This window comes from Onychomys torridus, chromosome 4 (genome assembly GCF_903995425.1).
Source record: "Onychomys torridus chromosome 4, mOncTor1.1, whole genome shotgun sequence".
Lineage (NCBI taxonomy): Eukaryota > Metazoa > Chordata > Mammalia > Rodentia > Cricetidae > Onychomys > Onychomys torridus.
In genome coordinates this window covers 92,556,121-92,574,830 of record NC_050446.1, presented here as the reverse complement: position 1 = coordinate 92,574,830, position 18,710 = coordinate 92,556,121, and the positions used below count along the sequence as shown (strand labels likewise).

General features: G+C 44.1%; 1 protein-coding gene across 3 annotated transcripts in view; it reads right to left on the bottom strand.

Moving 5' to 3' along the window:
• Eif2ak4 (eukaryotic translation initiation factor 2 alpha kinase 4) overlaps positions 1-11,149 on the bottom strand; it is a 94,521-nt gene extending 83,372 nt beyond the window's left edge. For 2 of the 3 annotated variants that reach the window (XM_036183374.1, XM_036183375.1), the window contains exon 1: positions 10,908-11,149. In XM_036183374.1, coding sequence (XP_036039267.1) covers positions 10,908-11,051 — 144 coding nt within the window. In that variant the 5' untranslated portion in view covers positions 11,052-11,149. The remainder of the gene's footprint in view (positions 1-10,907) is intronic. The other variant, XM_036183376.1, reaches the window with a different exon arrangement.
• Positions 11,150-18,710: the final 7,561 nt, after the last annotated feature.

The window sequence follows — 18,710 nt, the reverse complement described above, 5'->3', positions numbered from 1 at the left end:
GGGGTTTCTTTAGAGGAGCCCAGAGGGGTGGGGTGGAGTCACTGCATGCAGGGCCTCTGTTCCCTCTTCAACCACAGCAGGCCAAAAGTGTGGCTTTACTTGCCAAGAGAATCCGCATAGGAGTTATTCTGTTGTTAGAAAGGACATGAAAATCTGATACCTTAACCATTCTCCTTAAATAGCCCATTTCAAAGTTAACATTACTTTTATATTAGTGTGTGCTATGTGTTGTTTATGTGAATGGATGCCACCTGTGGACAGGTACCCAAAGAAGCCAAAGGGGCTGGATCCCCTTGGAGCTGGAGCTGCAAGCGGTCACAAGCTGGGAAACTCTTAACTGCTGAGCCCTAAATAGCCTCATTTTTTTTTTTTAAGTTTTTAATTAGGGAAATTTCAAATGAAGGAAGAGATAATAATGATATAATAGGACCTTATACTCACCATGAAGTTTCTACAGTTATCAATTTACAGTCCAGTTTTAGCTGAGGCCACACTCCTCCTACAACCACCGGCCATGGCTTATTCTAAGTCCTACCTACCAGACGTTGCCCATATTATTGTCATTTATTCTCCAGCAGTCGTCGGCAGAGTTAGGTGATTTAGCTCCATTTTAGAGATATAGAGAGGGAAAGCTAGTCAAAATTTTATCTGTGCTTTCTACACCAAGCCACATCTTTATAGACTATTGTCTCACTGGACATAAATGTTGAAAAGACATTACAATCACCTATTAACATTCTGTTAAGAAATGATTTTCCCCAATATGTTACTTTAGAACAATACAGATTTTTTTGGCATGTGTGTGGGGTGTGGGGGTGCATGTGTATCCTTGATCACTCCCACTTTATTTACCGAGGCAGGGTCTTTTGAGCCCAGAGATTGCCAATTCCAGCTAGACTAGCTAGCCAGCTTTCCCCAGGGATGCTATCTCAGTCTCTCAAGTATTGGGATTATGGGCAACCACCATGCCTGTGGATTCCAAGTTTTGGTTCTCAAGCTTGAGGCCCAATGTTTTATCCACTGAGCTGTCTTTCCATCCCAGAATATAGTGTTTTAATACCCAAAGGACAGCTAAGAAACGTGGCTCGAACCTTTGTCCCAGGAAAACTGCACACAAGATGAGTTATTTCTGAAAATGGTTTAACCTTCTCGTCAGCTTTCTCCCTAAGCGTTGAATGAATATTTGCTCACAGAAAACATTCCCATGGCCATCTTACTGAGTAGGAAAGGGATGCTTATGACATCCATGTTCTGGATTATCTATGAAAATTAACATTGTAGAACCTGCATTATGAATAATTCTAAGAACACACTCTTCTGCATCTTAGAAAATGACCTTTCCAGGTGTAACAACATCTCCAAAGAGTTTTCACTTGACTTTGTCTAGGTTTCTGGGCCTGGGCAGAGCTGAAGGTGCACGTGCCTACATGGACAGAGCACCCCAACCAGGGTACTCTGGTTTGTGAACGCAAGCCAAGGATTGACTTGTGAAAACTCACACAGAACTAGGTCTTTTCAGGGTTCCTTGGACTACTACCCCGGGAGCAGGCCAGGGGTGAGGGCAAAGCCAGATGTTGAAGCACACTGAACATTCAGAACTTTACCAAACACTGGGGCCATCATGGTCTTCTGTACTGATCCTGGCTCTAGGTGCCCAGCGGCCTCTCTATTACATAGAAAATGAGTCCATCTGGACGCAGCTAACCTCCTTGGGAAACGGTCTTGGGAGGTCAAGGCTAAATGCTCTGACTCACTGAAGCAGAAGCAAGCTTCAGGAGACAGCAGCTCCCTGGAGAATCGCACAGCACTAAGACATTCTTCTGCAAACATGTAAGGATTGCCAGCAAACTACAGCAAAAGAGGCCTCTGATAGCCAGCTCCTGGGACCACTGGGGATCATGGAAGGGGAATGGTATGCAGAACTCTGGGCTGAATAAAACACATCCAGCAAATATTCCCTGGCTGGAGTAGCCGTGACCCCCAGGCAGGTTTTACAGTCTATATACTTCCACAGCGTGGCAACATTAAAGAATTGGTGGGGATGAAATGGCTAGGCCAGCTAATACCAAAATGAACGTTTAAGAACGAGAATAGAACATGATTTGAAGTGAGGAGACACCCGAGGCATAAAGGTTTCTACTTCACAAGGCTCAGGAGCCCAGTGATGGTGGCTTACAAGTAAGAACAGACCAGCCACTCAGGAATGACACAGGATGAATTTAAGCCTAATAACTTGTCAGGCAGGGTGTGAGTTCCAAGTGAGGGCCACCCAAAGAACAAAGAACAGGCCACTGAAGAACAGGCTGACTGGCTACGTTTAAGGCCCTTATTTTGGTGGACAGAGTTGCACGGTCACTGCAGTATTTCTCCCACAGATTACAGACTTTGGGGTATTTCTCAAAAAAAAGACTACTAGTTATCCTCAGCACCCAGTCAACCCTTTAGAACCCCTGGCAGTTTAGCTGGATACGTTTCCCAGGCTGCTTTGCAGCTAGTTTAGCCACTGAATTTCTGGAAAATGAAGGGAGTCAAGACCTACTGTGTGCAGAGCTAGGGATGGAGCTGTTGCTTGGTTCAGGTCCATGAGACCCTGGGTTCAGTGCCCCAAACCACAAGGGAGAAAAGAGAATGACCACGTGCAATAAAAGGATACAACAACTTCTGGGGTTTTGCTATTTAACCCAGGCTGGCCCTGAACTCATAATCCTTCTGTCTCAGCCTTCTAAGGGCTGGGGTTACAAGTCTATGCCACTGTGCCCAACTTCATATGCAGTTTCTTCACCTATTTCTTCTTCAAACAGGTTGGAATAAAGCTCTGAAAGCTGGAGTTTTGTCTACCTATGTTAGACCACAAGGGCACATTAAGGGCAGACCATCTTTAGCAAAACAGAAGAGCTCCTGGACTCTAGGCTTTATGTGTAAAAACTTTGTTGTTAGGTTCTCTGGCATATGTAGCTAAACTTAATACTAATCATCACAAGCTTACTGAAAGAAAAATATCAAAAGCAAAAAATCTACTCAAGAAAAGAGTTCTTTCAGAGATAAGACCAGAATATTTGCTACGTTTTGCTCGAGCAGTCAGAAAAAAGTTTTTTGTTTGTTTGTTTGTTTTGCAATATAGGCTCAGAACATGAAGAATCAGCTCATATTGGGGCATTCAAGGACTCCTGGACCTGGACAGGATTTGGTTAAAAGTATTTAACCATCTCTTGTAACCAGGCAAGACTTCCAGTGGAGGGATTGGGACACCAACCCAGCCACATAACCTTCAACTTACAATTCGTCCTGCTTATAAGATGTGCTGGGGTACAGTTGGCACAGAACTTGTGGGAGTGGCCAACCAATGACTGGTCCAGCTGAGACCCACACTATGTATGAGAAGGAGCCCACCCTGACACTGCCTGCAGCGCCAGGACCCAGAGGATGGACAGCCCCGAGACCTAGGATAGAACCAAACATGACTGGCAAAACCCAAAAAAACAAACAACAAAACAATGAAATGATTCCTAATGATAGTCTGCTCCACTCATAGACTGGTGCCTGGCCCAGTTGTCATCAGAGACGCACAGCCACAGCCAAACATTAGGCAGAGCTTGGGGAATCCTGCCAATGACGGGGAGAAGGACTGTAGGAGCCAGGGGGGTCAAGGACACCACAAGAAAACCCACAGAATCCACTAACCTGGGCTCATAGGAGCTCACAGAGACTGAACTGACAACCAGGGAGCCTGCATGGGACTGATCTAGGCATTCTACACATATGTGACAGTTGTGTAGCTTGGTCTTCTTGTGGGACTCCTAATGGAGGGAGCAGGATTTTAGGACATTTTCCCTCTACTGGGTTGCCTCGTCCAGCCTTCAACTTGATATGCCATGTTTTATTACTATCCATGGGAGGGCCCTCCTCTGAATAGAAACGGAGGGGGAGTAGATGTGGGTGGTGCAGAGGGGAGGTGGTGGGGGGGGAATGGAAGGAGAGGGAGGAGGGGAAACAGCAGTCAGGTTGTAAAATAAATTTTTAAAAAAGGATTTAAAAACTATATGCACTGGGTGTGTGCTGGTAAAGTCTCCATCCTTACAGAAGCATCAGTGATCACAAACATTTGATGTAACCAATCCAGAGGAAGACTGCATTTATAAATATGTGCATATAAACACAAAGTAATGAGCACTGAGTGAGAAGAAAACTACAAGGGTCTATCATTTACAAAACCACAAAGTGTGGGGCTGGAGGGAAGCTCAGCAGTTAAAAGTACTTGTTATGTGTGCAGAGGACCTGGGTTAGATTCCCAGGACCCACGCAGCACTAACAATGGTCTGTAACTCAAGTCTGATGGGATCTGACACCCTTCTGACCTTCTTGGGTATTAGGTACACGGGTGGTACCCAGACATAGATGTAGGGAAAACACTCATACAAATACAATAATAAAATAAGTGAATTTTAAAAATGGACAAAGGTCTATATGAGGAAAAATATTTTGAAGACTGAAAAATATTAGTGATATAAAGTGGTACAACAGGACCACCTGAGATCAGGTGGGGTGGTGCACACCTGTAATCCCAGCACTCAGGAGACAGGAGCAGGAGGAGCTCCACAAGTCTGAGACCATCCTGCTCTACAGAACTGAAGAGAGGATAGTTGAGAGAGGCCATGTGTCACTGTAATAGAATATGAAATAGACGTGTTTCTTAATGTGACCATATAGTTGGATACTCTTCCTTTAGCAAAACATCTAAACAGACTCAAGCCTTCTCTCAGGAGAGGCCATGGTTATATGGAACTCACAGAAAAACAACCAACCTCCTAGCTCTTCAAACAACAAAGTAGCCAAGATCTTAAACCTTAGGAACACAGAACACTACAGGGACCTCCAGTCAACCCCATGTACATCTCCCAGAGAGCTCCCAGGCCAGAGCCTGGGAAATTCCTCCTGTTTAGTTCAAACCATTTTGCCACAGTCTGCATCCTCAATGCACCTTAAGGGCTCACAGCCAGTCTCCACTCCCAGTTCAGTAATACGGGAGATTGACTTGTTATTGTTCGTTTGTTTTTTGAGACAGGGTTTCTCTGTGTAGCCCTAGCTGTCTGGGAACTTGCTTTGTAGACCAGGCTGGCCTTGAACTCACAGAGATCTACCTGCCTCTGCCTCCAGAGTGCTGGGACTGAAGGCATGTGCCACCACTGCCCGGCTGGAAATGAACTTTTAAGAGATAGGGCCTAGTGGGAAGTCTCAGGTCTTTTGGGATGTGCCCCTGAAGTGAATGGGCTACCTCTGCTACATTCTCACAGTTGTGCACTTGCCTTGACAAAGGCCCTGGGATGCCAATCTTGGTTGTCAATTTGACTACATCTGGGGTTAACTAAAACCCAAATGACTGGATACAGCTGTGAGGAATTTTTTCTTAATTAAATCATTTGAAGAAGGAAGACCCACTTCAATCCAGATCTTTGAGGTGGGAAGACCCACCTCTAAGTGGACGACACCTTCAGCAGCCTATATAAAGAAAGGACACGGAAGATGGAAGCTTGCTCTCTTTGCCTGCTTGCTCTGGCAAGTTCGTTCCCTTCACTAGCATCAGTGCCTACTTCTTCGGGATTCTGGCATGTTCAGATTGCCAGCTGAGACATCCAGCCTTGTGCACTGAACAAGTACTGGATTCTTGGACCTTCTGTTCACAGGCAGCTATTGCTGGATTAGCTGGACCAGGGCCTGTCGTTCTAATAAATCCCCTTTTTCTATAGAGGGAAAATACTATAGAGAACCCTGACTAATACAGGACCTAAAGCAAAAGCCAACTGACCATGAAACTTTTACAACTGTGCCAAGATAAATCTTTCTTCCCCCCCCCCCCCCCAAGACAGGGCTTCTCTGTGTAGCTTTGTGCCTTTTTCCTGGAATTCACTTGGTAGCCCAGGCTGGCCTGGAACTCACAGAGATCCTCCTGCCTCTGCCTCCCCAGTGCTGGGATTACAGGCCTGCGCCACCACCGCCCGCCCGGCAAATCTTTCTTCTTTTAAATTGATTGTCTGAGGTATTTTGCGATAGTGACAGAAAGCTGCTTAACAGGGCTTCTCTCAGGCCTCTACCTCCTAACTGCTCAGGCCCAGTGAAACGAACTGGTTTAGTGCATGTCTATGCTTGTTAAGAGTACTGCAGGGAAGGAAGGGTTAAAGAGCCTTAAAACCTGAGGGTTTTACTTCATGAAGCTGAAAATCTTCAGGTTCCAGGACTCAAAGGCTAAAGTATGAGGGTGACAGTCCCATTATTAAACTTCACTGGCTTTGGAAAACAGGCACCAAAATGAGGATGAGGTTTGAGGAATTAATTTGTTATACAAATGTCCATCAAACATAGTGTGAATAACTACTAAGCACACCTACAAGTCCACAGTAACTGTGCATGTATATGTAGCTATCATAATCTTTAAAGAAAAAAAGCACATAACTAATCAGTTTGAGCATCTGGTCTACAAGTGTTACCCGGGTTCCTGCTATACACCCTCCTTGCATCTGATGGTCAAACTTCGCTCACATACTTTCTTGTTCTTCTCTCTGATTATAACACTCAGATGGAAGTAATTTATATGAAAACAGAATAAAGCCACAGGGGAGAGATGATCTGGGCAGTCTGCTTGTAAGTCTGTGCAGAACCAAAAATGGAGACAGCAGACTGGAAGGATGGCTCGGTGGGTTAAAACGCTTTCTGTATCAGCAAGAGGACCTGAGTTTAAATTCCCAGGACCCAATAAAACCCATACATAACCACATGTCTGTATGTGCCTATTGGAGGGCAGAGGTAGGTGGATCCTAGGAGCCAGCCTAGCCAAAATGGTGAGCTTAAGGTACATTGAGAGATCCTATCCCAATTAAAAAACAAAACAAAACAAAATACAAGTGGAAAGCAATAAAGGAAGATGTCTGATGTCCTCCTCTGGCCCCACACATACTGGGGTATAGTACACACAAACACACACACACACACACACACACACACACACACCACATCAGGAAAAAATGAAGACAGTAATAGCCAGAAAGATACTAATTGTAAGTGCTCAGAAAATGGAATTAGATAACAATCCTCTACATTTATATGAAATGCTTTAAATATCTATTTCCCTCATTCCTCCATCTCTAACAATGAATACTTTCTGCATAGTCACAAAATTCATCTTCTTTTCTCAAATGTTTGCCTGTTGTCAAGCTCGTGAAAATTACAAATACAAACATTAGATTCTTTAAAACTTAATATGATCTTCAGCTCTATTTTTGAATAAACATTACAACATTCAGAATCTGAACTCTCCTTGAACATAGGTACTTGTTCTAACAAATTAGAACAGGATTGGACACGGTGCTATGGCTTCATGTGCCCTTCAAAAGTTCATGTATGGAAAACTAACCTGTTCTAATACATTCTGATGATGTTTAAAGCTGGCACCCCATGATGAGATCAGTGGCTTTAAAAGATGACAAAGAGACATAAGCACACATGTCTGTCCTCCTCTGCCATTTATGATGCAGCAAGGCCCTTACAAGGTATAGTCCCCTGATTTTAGACTTCCCAGGCCCCAGGACTATTTTGTTTTTTAAATAAAGTTTCCAATTTGTAGTAGTATGTTATAGCAGCAGAAAGTGAAGGCAAGGGTATCTGAACATTTACATTGAAAAACTAGTCAGGAAAATTCTGTACAGTGAATAGCAACAACATTAAACACCAAATCTACAATAGTGTAAAGTAATGTTAAAGAGACAATGGCAAGGAACAGATGCAAATACATCTGGGAACTGCTTCTGGCAAGTCTGGAAGGCTTTAGGTCAAGCTCTGGACTGGAAGGCTTAGCCACCCGTCAGCAGGCCTGAGTTTGCTGTCCAGTAGTCTGGTGCTGGGAAAGGTAGCACTTCAAATTGGCAGTAGAAATCTCTGGAAACTTCAACCATTTCTCAGACTGTGAGATTGGATAGCACATGAAGAATGTGATCTAGACCCTCATGAAGATAGAGCCTTTTTAAAAAAGCTGTTTCTATATTTACCTGATGGAAGTTTTTTGGTTTTTTACATGAAGTCATGAAATAATCAAAAACATTGGATGATTCATCTAACGCTGGGGCAGGGGAATGCCTTCCTTCTCTTTTTCCCTCTCTGTTTCTTGGTACTGAGGAACAAACCTAGGACATGGTGGGCAAGCACTCTACCTCAGACTGGGAAGCACTTTCTAGAGGAAAAAAAAAAAAAAGATAAAATATCCAGGTGGCTCATAAAATAAGCAGTTCATTTTAATTCTGTTAAAATTTTAATCACATAAATTACATAAACATGTCTATGCTTAATTAGGAGTAAATATCTGTAGCATGTTACCACAAACATTAATTTCCCTAACATAATTCTACCCTTTTACCATTAAGAAAATAGACCTTAGGGAGAAAAATAAACCACTGAATATGAACAGTTCAGAGAACAAGAAAAAAGTCACTTTCAAACAAAGGTAGTTGACATGACTTCTAACCAAAGAAATGGAAATTACAACAGGATAGACTTCATTCATTTACTGGCAAGTTGAAAAGTGTGACACTGTCCATGTTGATGAAGGATAAAGAGACTAGGACTTGTATACACAGCCAGTGGGGCCCAGGACTCACATACACAGCCAGTGGGGCCCAGGACACACATACACAGCCAGTGGGGCCCAGGACACACATACACAGCCAGTGGGGCCCAGGACACACATACACAGCCAGTGGAGCCCAGGACTCACATACACAGCCAGTGGGGCCCAGGACACGCATACACAGCCAGTGGGGCCCAGGACTCACATACACAGCCAGTGGGGCCCAGGACACACATACACAGCCAGTGGGGCCCAGGACACACATACATAGCCAGTGGACCTAGAGGCACCAAGCCACATGATAAGTGAGCAGATCCTTTGCTATTATAGAAAGCTAAACAAGATAAGCAAGTAATGCTTTTTAAAATATCCTTGATTATAAAATATATCTTAAATGATTGGCGTCCAAACTTTTTAACATATAAATTAATTTTTGGCCTGGTGTTGGTGGCGGTGACACATGCCTGTAATCCCTGCACTCAGGAGACAGAGGCAGGTGGATCTCTGTGAGTTTGAGGCCAGCCTGGTCTACAAAATGAGTTCCAGGACAGCCTCCAAAGCTACAGAGAAACCCTGTCACAGAAAAAAAAAAAAAAAAAAAAAATTTTTTTTGATATGCACTCTAGAATATTTGGCTATCTATGAACGATAAGCTCCAAACCTGAAATTTAATTAATGAACTATTCCCCAAAAGTTAATAAACAAACAAAAACATGATCTGAATTTATTGGCAGTAAATTTGGCCTGAAATGAGAAGAGGCAATTTATTGCCTTTATTCTGTAAGGCTGAAATTTGCATACTCATACATTTCATTGTGTTTCCATTTTGGACACACACACCCCAGGCATGGAGGCAGGCGGAACAGGTAGGTACCCATAACTTTGACTAAGAACACTTCTCAATTCAGAAAACCACTAGGCATCAAGGGTTCTGGATTCAGGGTAATGAACCCGGAGACCAGCAAGTAGCAGGTGCTAATGAGGGCTTGTTTGTCGAGTGGCCTCTGATTCATCGGACTGAGCATCAATTATTTGCCTGAGAGGCCTATGAAAGAAAGTGTTGGCTGTATTCCTTATGATCCAGGGCCAGAGAGCACTACTGAATACCTCCACCTGCCCTTACCAGTTCTGTGTGCAGTCTTCTTGGTTACAAAGGCCACCAGCTGTAAATTCTTGGGCTTACTGGGATCAGCTGTAAATTTTTAGGATTATCAGTAGCATTACCTAAATGCAACTACTGGTTTGCATCCCATTTTCCTGCATCTTGGGAGCAGAAAACTAAAGCACAATCAGCCGGCTCTGAGTTCCTGCACATTCTCTAACACTATTCTGGCTGCTTAGGTCCTACTTCCTGGTTCCCTGGAAACAGAAAAGTTGCCAGATGACCCATAGGTTATCTATTCTGTTTAACAGGGTTGTGTATAAACTGTATGTAAAGTAACAAATAACTCTTAAAAGACCTAGAAAAGTAAGCTCCCTGCGGGTAGCAAGGTTTTTGTGTCTATTTTGTTCCCAGCATCTACATTGTTAGCTATTTAATGAAAAAGCAGATAGATTAGAGGAAGAATCTTGACCATGACAGCTCCAGGAGAGCCTAGTTCATAAAGAAACGCTAGACAGAGAGTTAAGGAAGATAATACTGTGAGTTACAGAATTAAGGCAGATGGAGGGTAATTCCAAAATGGCAATATTCAGGAACATTTTAGTTCAGCAGTTAAACTATTCAAAGATAGGGAGGAACTGTCACTGTCCCCAGCTTAACTTGACACAAAAAGAAAAGTAACATTTTAAATAAAACGGACTCGGTAAACACTGCATTACAGGGACAACACATGCGTTCTATACCTATTCTTCCTCAAATGCTTCAGAGGAAGGTACAGAAAGTTCCTCCACACCGGAAACAGGATTTCCATAGTGTGACCTGGCAGTCTGTTTGCACAAGGCCTGGACCCACGCCCCCTAAGCATCCCCAATAGCAATGAGTGACTCGGAAGGGACGGTTGTAACCCACCTCTAGGACCTGGGGGGCAAGTTGGGGGTGGGGAAGAAAGGTTGGAAGTAAGCAGGGTTGTTAGGGGATGTCAGTGGGAATAAGCAACAGGGCTGAGAGAGAGGCCGACTTAGGGGTATGAGAATTCAGCCCAGGTGCTGCCTCTGGAGACCAGCGGCGGTGCAGAGGCAGAAACTGAGGGTGGTGGAACTGGAGAGATGAAAAGCCTGCAGGATCTACGAGGTCGCCCCAATCTGGAAGGGGGTCTGGCAAGCCAGGAGCAGGCCAGACCAGCCACGTTCCTACCCGTCCGCGCGCATCGGGCCGCAGATCCTGGAAGTCCGGGCCGTAAATGGCCTCCAGGGCCTGCAGCTCGTGGTCCTGTCGCTGCGAATAGCTCTCCTGCGGCTCAGCCCGGCCGCGTCCAGAGGCCCCGCGGCCCCCAGCCATGGCGGCCGGGGCGGGCGCAGCGGCCTAGCCGAGGTAGCGGTGGTGCTCGGGCGGGCTGTGGAGCTCAGCCGGCGTGGTGACCGAGCTGGGGGCGAGGCTCTACGCTGGGGCGGCGCTTAGAAGACAGGACCTCCATTCGGAGACCAGCCTGGGGGCGGAGCCTCGAGCCGAAGACCGGCCCAGGGGCGTGGCTCTGCGCGGGTGAAGGCGGCTGGGGCGGAGCCTAGGCAGGGGCGGAGCCTAGAGCAGGAGGCGGGTCTGGGAGCCCGAGATTCCCCGGCTGACCGGTTTGGCTTACTCCGGAGAAGGCCAATGGGCGGGGCTTCGCCCCAACTTCCCAAGGCCAGAAGACTTCTAGTAGAGCCTGGTTGGGGAAAGTACCCAAATCCCGAGGGATGAAATTGAATCAGAATTACAGGAACATGTGGGAGAGCCAATCACTCAGGCTGGAGTGACGAAGACATACTAGTTTTCACAAAACAAGCCTGTAGCAGAAATAGGCGCTAGAACTCCACCCTGCCTGGCTAGTGAGAAGTATTTAAAGGCTGACCGATGAGGTCTTAAATCACTTATCTTACCCAACCTGAGAGTAAAAACCATAAACCCCCCCCCCCCCAAACACACACACATTATTCCCCTTCAATATCCCTTGAACCATTAATTTAATATCTCATGCATGCTCTCTGGCCTCTCTGAAATTCTCTCTTTGCATTTTCCACTGAAAATTTGTGCATTCTAATGAGCTTCACTCCCACGAAGAGAATTATCCGACCAGTTCGTTTAGTGTAAATTTCATGTAACCCGGACAGTTCATTTGGTGTAAATTTAAGCGTCCTTTCCGTTGCATCCTACCTTACGTGTACCGGTGTGTGTATGTGTCCTTATGTCTATATGTATATTTTGAGTCAGGGAACTACTCAGTCTTCCTGCTTCAGCCTCCCCAGTGCTAGGATCGTGAGACTGTACCACCATTACTATCTGCCATATTTTTTTCAAACATGTAGGTAACCTATCCATTCAGACATCGATATTGCTTTGCTGTCTACATGCTTGCAGCTCAGTTCAGAAAAACCGCATCGTAGCATCTCAAGCTAGGTTTAGTGACATGTCTCTCTGTCCATCTTGTTTGCGACTATGTTGTTCACTTAGTGAGGATTACTTAGGCATCTCACAGTTATTTTCCCACACTGTTCAGACCGGATAACACAGAGGCCTCTTAAATACCATCTCCCTCCCTCCACTGGAGACCTGTTTCATTCCCAGTGACCCCTGGCTGGGTACATGGCAGCACTCAACAAACAGTGAAGATCTGGATTCCCCTTTTTTCGGCTTTCACATTCAAATTGTCATCATTTCCTCAGTTTCTCCCTCAGCTGCATCCCATTTCTACCACCTCCCACTGGCTCTCCACTCAGCCTGTCTTCGTCCTGTCGTCCCCCCCCCCCATTAAGCAGCTCTTCCTACTGCATGCAAAGTAAAGTTCCTATATCCTAAGGATGGTCACATCACACCAGTCTCTAAAATTCTTCCATTTTCCATTAAAAAAGACAAACTCTTTATGAAGATTCTCCAACACAAAAGCAGGGGATATGTTATGAAAACCCTGTGTATCTGTCCTCCAAGCCCAACAGCTTCAAATGACTCACCAACATTGTTTCATTTTTGCCTCCCCTAGAAATGTTTTAAATATCAAAACAAAATATCGTGGTTTTTCTATAAATACACACATATGTGCAACAGAAAAGGACCTCTGAAGCCAATATAAAGTACTCCTTACACCTTAAAATGTGACACTTTCTAGTTGGCAAGATGGCTTAATAGGGGAAGACACCTGCTGCCAAGCTTGAAGTTCCAACTCCAGGACCCACGTGCTGGAAGGAGAGAATTGAGTCTCACATGTGCCCCATCCCAACAAACAAACAAACAAATAAATAAATGTAACTTTAATTTTTTCCTTAGAGTTTATTTTTATTTTATGAGCATTGGTGTTTTGCCTGCACATCTGTGTGAGGATGCCTGATGCCCTGAAAATGGAGTTACAGACAGTTGTGAGCTGCCTTGTGGGTACTGGGAATTGAACTCATGCCTGATGCCCTGGAAGTGGAGTTACAGACAGTTGTGAGCTGCCTTGTGGGTACTGGGAATTGAACTCCACTGCAAGAACAGCCAATGCGCTCACTGCTGAATCATCTCTCCAGCCCCCAACTTTAAAATTAAAAAAAAAAAAAATTCTAAAAATGTAACAATTTCTTTTGTGTTGAAGGAAGCAGCTAGGAAATGAACCCAGGCCCCTAGGGATGCTAAGCGACTACTACTGAGCGACAGGCTTAGAATGACATAATATTTTTTCAAAGATTTAATTTTTTTTTGTTGTTGTTGTTTTTGGTTTTTGGTTTTTGGTTTTTGGAGACAGGGTTTCTCTGTGTAGCTTTGCACCTTTCCTGGAACTCACTTGGTAGACCAGGCTGGCCTCGAACTCACAGAGATCCGCCTGCCTCTGCCTCCCGAGTGCTGGGATTACAGGTGTGTGCCACCACTGCCCAGCTTTAAATTTTTTTCAAGTTTTTGACTTGTGAATGCCCTGTGCTCTTAAGGGTCAGAAGAGGCATCAGATCCTCTGGGATTGGCATTATAGAAGGAGCTGAACCCGGGTCCTCTGAATAAGCAGCAAGTGCTTTGAACTGCTGAGCTGTCTCTTCAGATCCATACAACAATTTAAAAAAAAATAACACCCAGTCTATGTTCAAAACTTGCCATTTGTCTAAAATTAGAATCTATATTGGATGACAGACCTGTAAAGGACATAACCAAAACAGTCAACAAAAATTATAAGGGTGTGGATGAGATGAAAGTATTGCATCAGTGTTAATTTCTTAACTTTAATAATTGTACTTTGGTGTTGTGTGACAGTCTTTTCCTTCCTGGGGTGATACACACACACACACACACACACACACACACACACACACACACACATTTAATTCACCCCAAAGTAATGAATGCACTAATGTCTAACTTGGTGAACCAAATTAGTGCTACTAATAGGAGTATGTGTGAGGGATTATTAACAAGGAACAGGGATGACTCAAAAGCAGCTGCATCACCCAAAAGCTCACCCCAGCAAGAGTGAAGACTCATGGAAGCTACTACAGGAGCTACGAACACCTCACAGTCAGCTCCACACTCCACACTCCATAGTCCTAGAATCCCTCTCTCTGCAGTTCCACAGGTCTGTCTCCTCCCCAGAGGTTGTTTACTACTCTTTTCTACTACTGAGAAAGGGCATGAGAAAGAATCAGTGACTTGGGGCTCCTGAGCCTGGGGGTGATGTTTCAATTCAGAGGGGACTCATAGAACAAGTGACCATGTAGACATGTAGATATGTCCTGCTTATTAAGAAATGTTCACTGTAACGTTAATGGACAATAGAATGTTAAACCAGCAATTTGCTCCTAAGTAATTAAAAAAGAAGAGTGTGGTAAGTGTAATTAATGCCCAGTGTTGACCCCTGGGAATTTAAGTGAAAGAGCATGTGAGTTCTTTAAATGATTCTTGCAACCTTCATGCAAGTTTGAAATTAGTTGAATGTCAAAATTTCACAATAAGAGGCTAGAAATTCCTAAACTGTATTGCAAAGTGGAAACTTTGTATCACCATTAGTTCCCCAGAGTTCCAGCTCCTTGTCCTTGACAGGAACTTGTATTGTTAGTCTTTAAACTTTAAAACATTGTGACAGATATCTCTCATTTTGTTGTTTTGAAACAAAGTGCCCTTGTTTTTTTTTTTTTTTTTTTTTTTTTTTCTGAGACTTTTTAAGCTTACAGAGATTAAGGCAGGTATTTCAGAGGGTTCTTACGTATTTTGTCTCCTTCAGAGCTTTCCTCTATTACATTTGTTATTATTGCCATCGAGTGTTACAGTTGAGAACAGAATTCCTGGGAAGAAGCTGTGTCTGCAGAGACTCAGTGACTGATTAAAACTGTACCGATGTGGTGAAGTTGGGATGTTACAAATCCAGAGGCTAAATATCTAATCTGGGCTAGCTTTAGCTTCCTGAATAGCGGTTCTTTGCCTACTTTTGGGTTAGAACTAGCACCTGTGACTAATAGATAAAAACCCTTTCTGTTTATTAACAAAGCAGATAACCAACCCAAAAGCTAAGGATATCATCAAATAGCATCTGATGCCTATAAAAAAAATCTTCTCCTATCTTGTTCTAATTACCTCTCTGCTAGGGAATATTTAACTATGCAAAGATATGTTGTGTTTTTTTAAACTCTGTAAAGGTGTGTTGCATTTGTTTATGTTGCAGAGTATTTGTTTAACTATGTAAAGATGTGTTGCATTTGTTAGTTATGTAAACATGTGTTGCTGTTTTACCTTGCCTGCCCAAGGCACCTGACTGGTCTAATAAAAAGATGAATCTCCAATAGCAAGGGAGGAGGTATAGGCAGGACTTCTGGGCAGGGAGAATTAGTAGGAGGAGGAATTTAGGTTCAGAGGGGAAAAGAAAGAAAAAGAGATCCTAGGGAGACACCAAGGAGATGCCAGGGGCCAGTCAGCCAGCCACAGAGGAAACAAGAAAGTAGGACATACAGAATGAAAGAAAGGTAAAAAGCCCTGAGGCAAAACGTAGATGAATAGAAACAGGTTAAATTAAGTTAAAAGAGCTAGTGATACAAACCTAAGCTAAGGCCGAGCGTTCATAATTAATAGTACATCTCCATGTCTTTATTTGGGAGCTGGTTAGTAGCCCAAGAAAAATTCCAACTACACCTCTCTGATATACCCACCAATGTATTTTAAACTCATCTTGATTTATATGACTTCCTTTGTGCAGTAAAACTATAAAACTTAAGAAAACTGCTTCCAAATCTGTTTTCCTGGGCAATGATCACTCTATATGGCTTCAGAATATCTCTTATTCCCTTTAAGATGTGAGCGGTGGTGGCACAGCCTTTAATCCCAGCACTCGGGAGGCAGAGGCAAGCCGATTTCTGTGAGTTCAAGGCCAGCCTGGTCTACGGAGCAAGACCCAGGACAGGCACAAAGCTACACAGAGTAACCCTGTCTTGAAAAGCCAAAAAAAAAAAAAAAAATAATGATAATAAAAAAAGAAAAAAGAAAAGAAAAGAAAAAAAAGATGAGAGCATAGACACCACGTTATTACTAATGTTCATAGTTTATATTAGGGTTCAGTGTTGTATAGTCCATGTATTAGAACTAATACAAAATATAATTTATCCAGTAGTTTCATATACCTAAAAGACCCCATGCTCGACTCATTCATCTCTTAGATAATTCTTTTTAGACTTTGATAGTTGGTGTCTTAGTGACTTTTCTATTGCTGTGACAAAACACCATAACCAAGGCAACTTAGAAAAAAAAAAGCATTTAATTTGGGCTGAGGGTTCCAGAGGGCTAGAGTCCATGACCATCACAGTGGGGAGCAGGCAGGCAGGCAGGACCCTGGAGTGGTAGCTGAGAGCTTACATCTGGTCCAGAAGTATAAGGCAGAGAGAGCTAACTGGGCCTGGAGTGGGCTTTTGAAACCTCAAAGCCCACACCCAGTGACACACCCCCTCCACACCTCCCAATTCTTCTCAAACAGTTCCACCAAACTGGGGTCCAAGCATTCAAATATATAAGCTTATGGAGGCTATTCTTACTCAAATCATCACAGTTCGATGCCAATTATTTGTAAGAAACATCAAATGGCACAAAACATTAAGATGGGAATCACCAGTATAAGTAAGGAATTCTGATGTGACTGTTCTGTAAAGAGAAAGAGGCCCAAGGGGCTTTGGGTTGTTGGTACTGCTGCTGTTATAAAGCCAAGCCCAGTGCTATTATACATTTTGCAGTGATACTATGGCAAGCTCATCCTCTCTCTCCAAGCCAGTTGAGTCTGGATTTCTATGAACCATCCTGGTAAGAAGACCATGTGAAATAAGTTTTAAAAAATTAGAACAGCACTGGGCGGTGGTGGTACACCCTGTAATCACAGCACTCAGGAGGCAGAGGCAGGCGGATCTCTGTGAGTTCAAGGCCAGCCTGGTCTACAGAGTGAGTTCCAGGAAAGGCGCAAAGCTACACAGAAAAACCCTGTCTCAAAAAACCAAAACCAAAAACAAATCAACCAACAAACAAAAATTAGAACAGGGTGAGTGTGGTGATACTTTGTTTGTGCTTTAACAAATAAATCTTACCTGGAGATCAGAGTGCAGGGTTAGCCACACCTAGAGTCAGTGGCACACACCTTTAATCCCAGCACTTGAGAGAAAGAAACAGGAAGTGATATAGCTGGGCAGGAAGTTATGTCGGAAAGCCAAACTGAGAATGCTGGGAAGGAGGGTGGAGTCAGGAGTCACCAGCCAGTGCCAGAGGAAGCAAGAGGAGAATGTCATTTTGAGAAAAGGTACCAAGCCATGTGGCTAAACACAGATAAGAATTATGTGTTAATTTAAGTGTTAGAGCTAGTTAGTAATAAGCCTGAGCTACCAGCTGAGTGTTTATAAGTAATATTAAGCCTCAGAGTCAATTATTTGGGAAACAGCAGCTGGGTGAGAGGAATGGGGAGCCAGACCAGAGCCATGACAGGTTTCTAACAACCCTTCCAGGGACCAGGCCTTAGTTTCAGTTTGGTGGAACCAGCTGGAGCTGAGCAAGCAGTTCTCAGGAAGACCACAACTCAGGGGCAACCAATCAGCAGGTGCCCCACTGCCTTCTGCTGGCTCGGCAGGCACCCCCACCAAGGCCCTTCTGCTGGCTCAGCAGATGCTCTCCCAGACTTCTGCTAGCTAAAGATAGCTTTTGCTACCCTCCAGTCATCAAGCCCCTAACCACTATAGCCTCCAACCAAACAGCACCCAGACTAATCTTTCCTTCACCAATCAGCACCAGATTAATCCCTCCTCCCTGGAATTCCTCTAACTCCACTTAAAAGTTTATGGCCTCCCTTTGGGGTCGCTATTTGCCACCCCATCATGCTGGAAATAAACGCTCTTGCTAAATTGCGTACATGACTGTTTGTCTTTCTTGGGGGCTTCTCTCGGACTCTAGCACAGGGAATATGGGAACAAGCAGGCAGGAGAGAAATGTCCACCTATAGGTAAGGGTTGCAGTTCAGTATTAAAGTGCCTGACTCATTGCATGGGGTCCCTGGGCTACATGTCTACCATTATCTTAGTTAGGGTTTCTATTGCTGGGAGGAGATACCATGACCACGGCAACTCTTATAAAGGAAAACATTTAATTGTGGTGGTGGCTGACAGTTCAGAGGTTTAGACCATTATCATCATGGCAGGGAGCATGGCGGCGTGCAGGCAGACATGGTGCTGGCTATCTCTATCAGAAGGCAACAGGAAGTGGGCTGTGACACTGGGAGTAGCTTGAGCATAGGAGAACTAAAAGCCTCCCCCCCCTACAAGGACACACTTTCTCCAACAAGGCCACACCTCCTAATAGTGGCGCTCCCTTTGAGCTTATGGGGGGCAATTACATTCAAACTAACCAGGCCATTTTAAGCGATGAAACAAAAACTGACATTTCAGGAGACAAGCAAATGGGGCTATAAAGATGCAAAACGCAACAAAGGACAGTCAGCAGTAGAAAATGAAAATTACATCCGAGGCAGACGATGGAAACTATTCTTCTTTT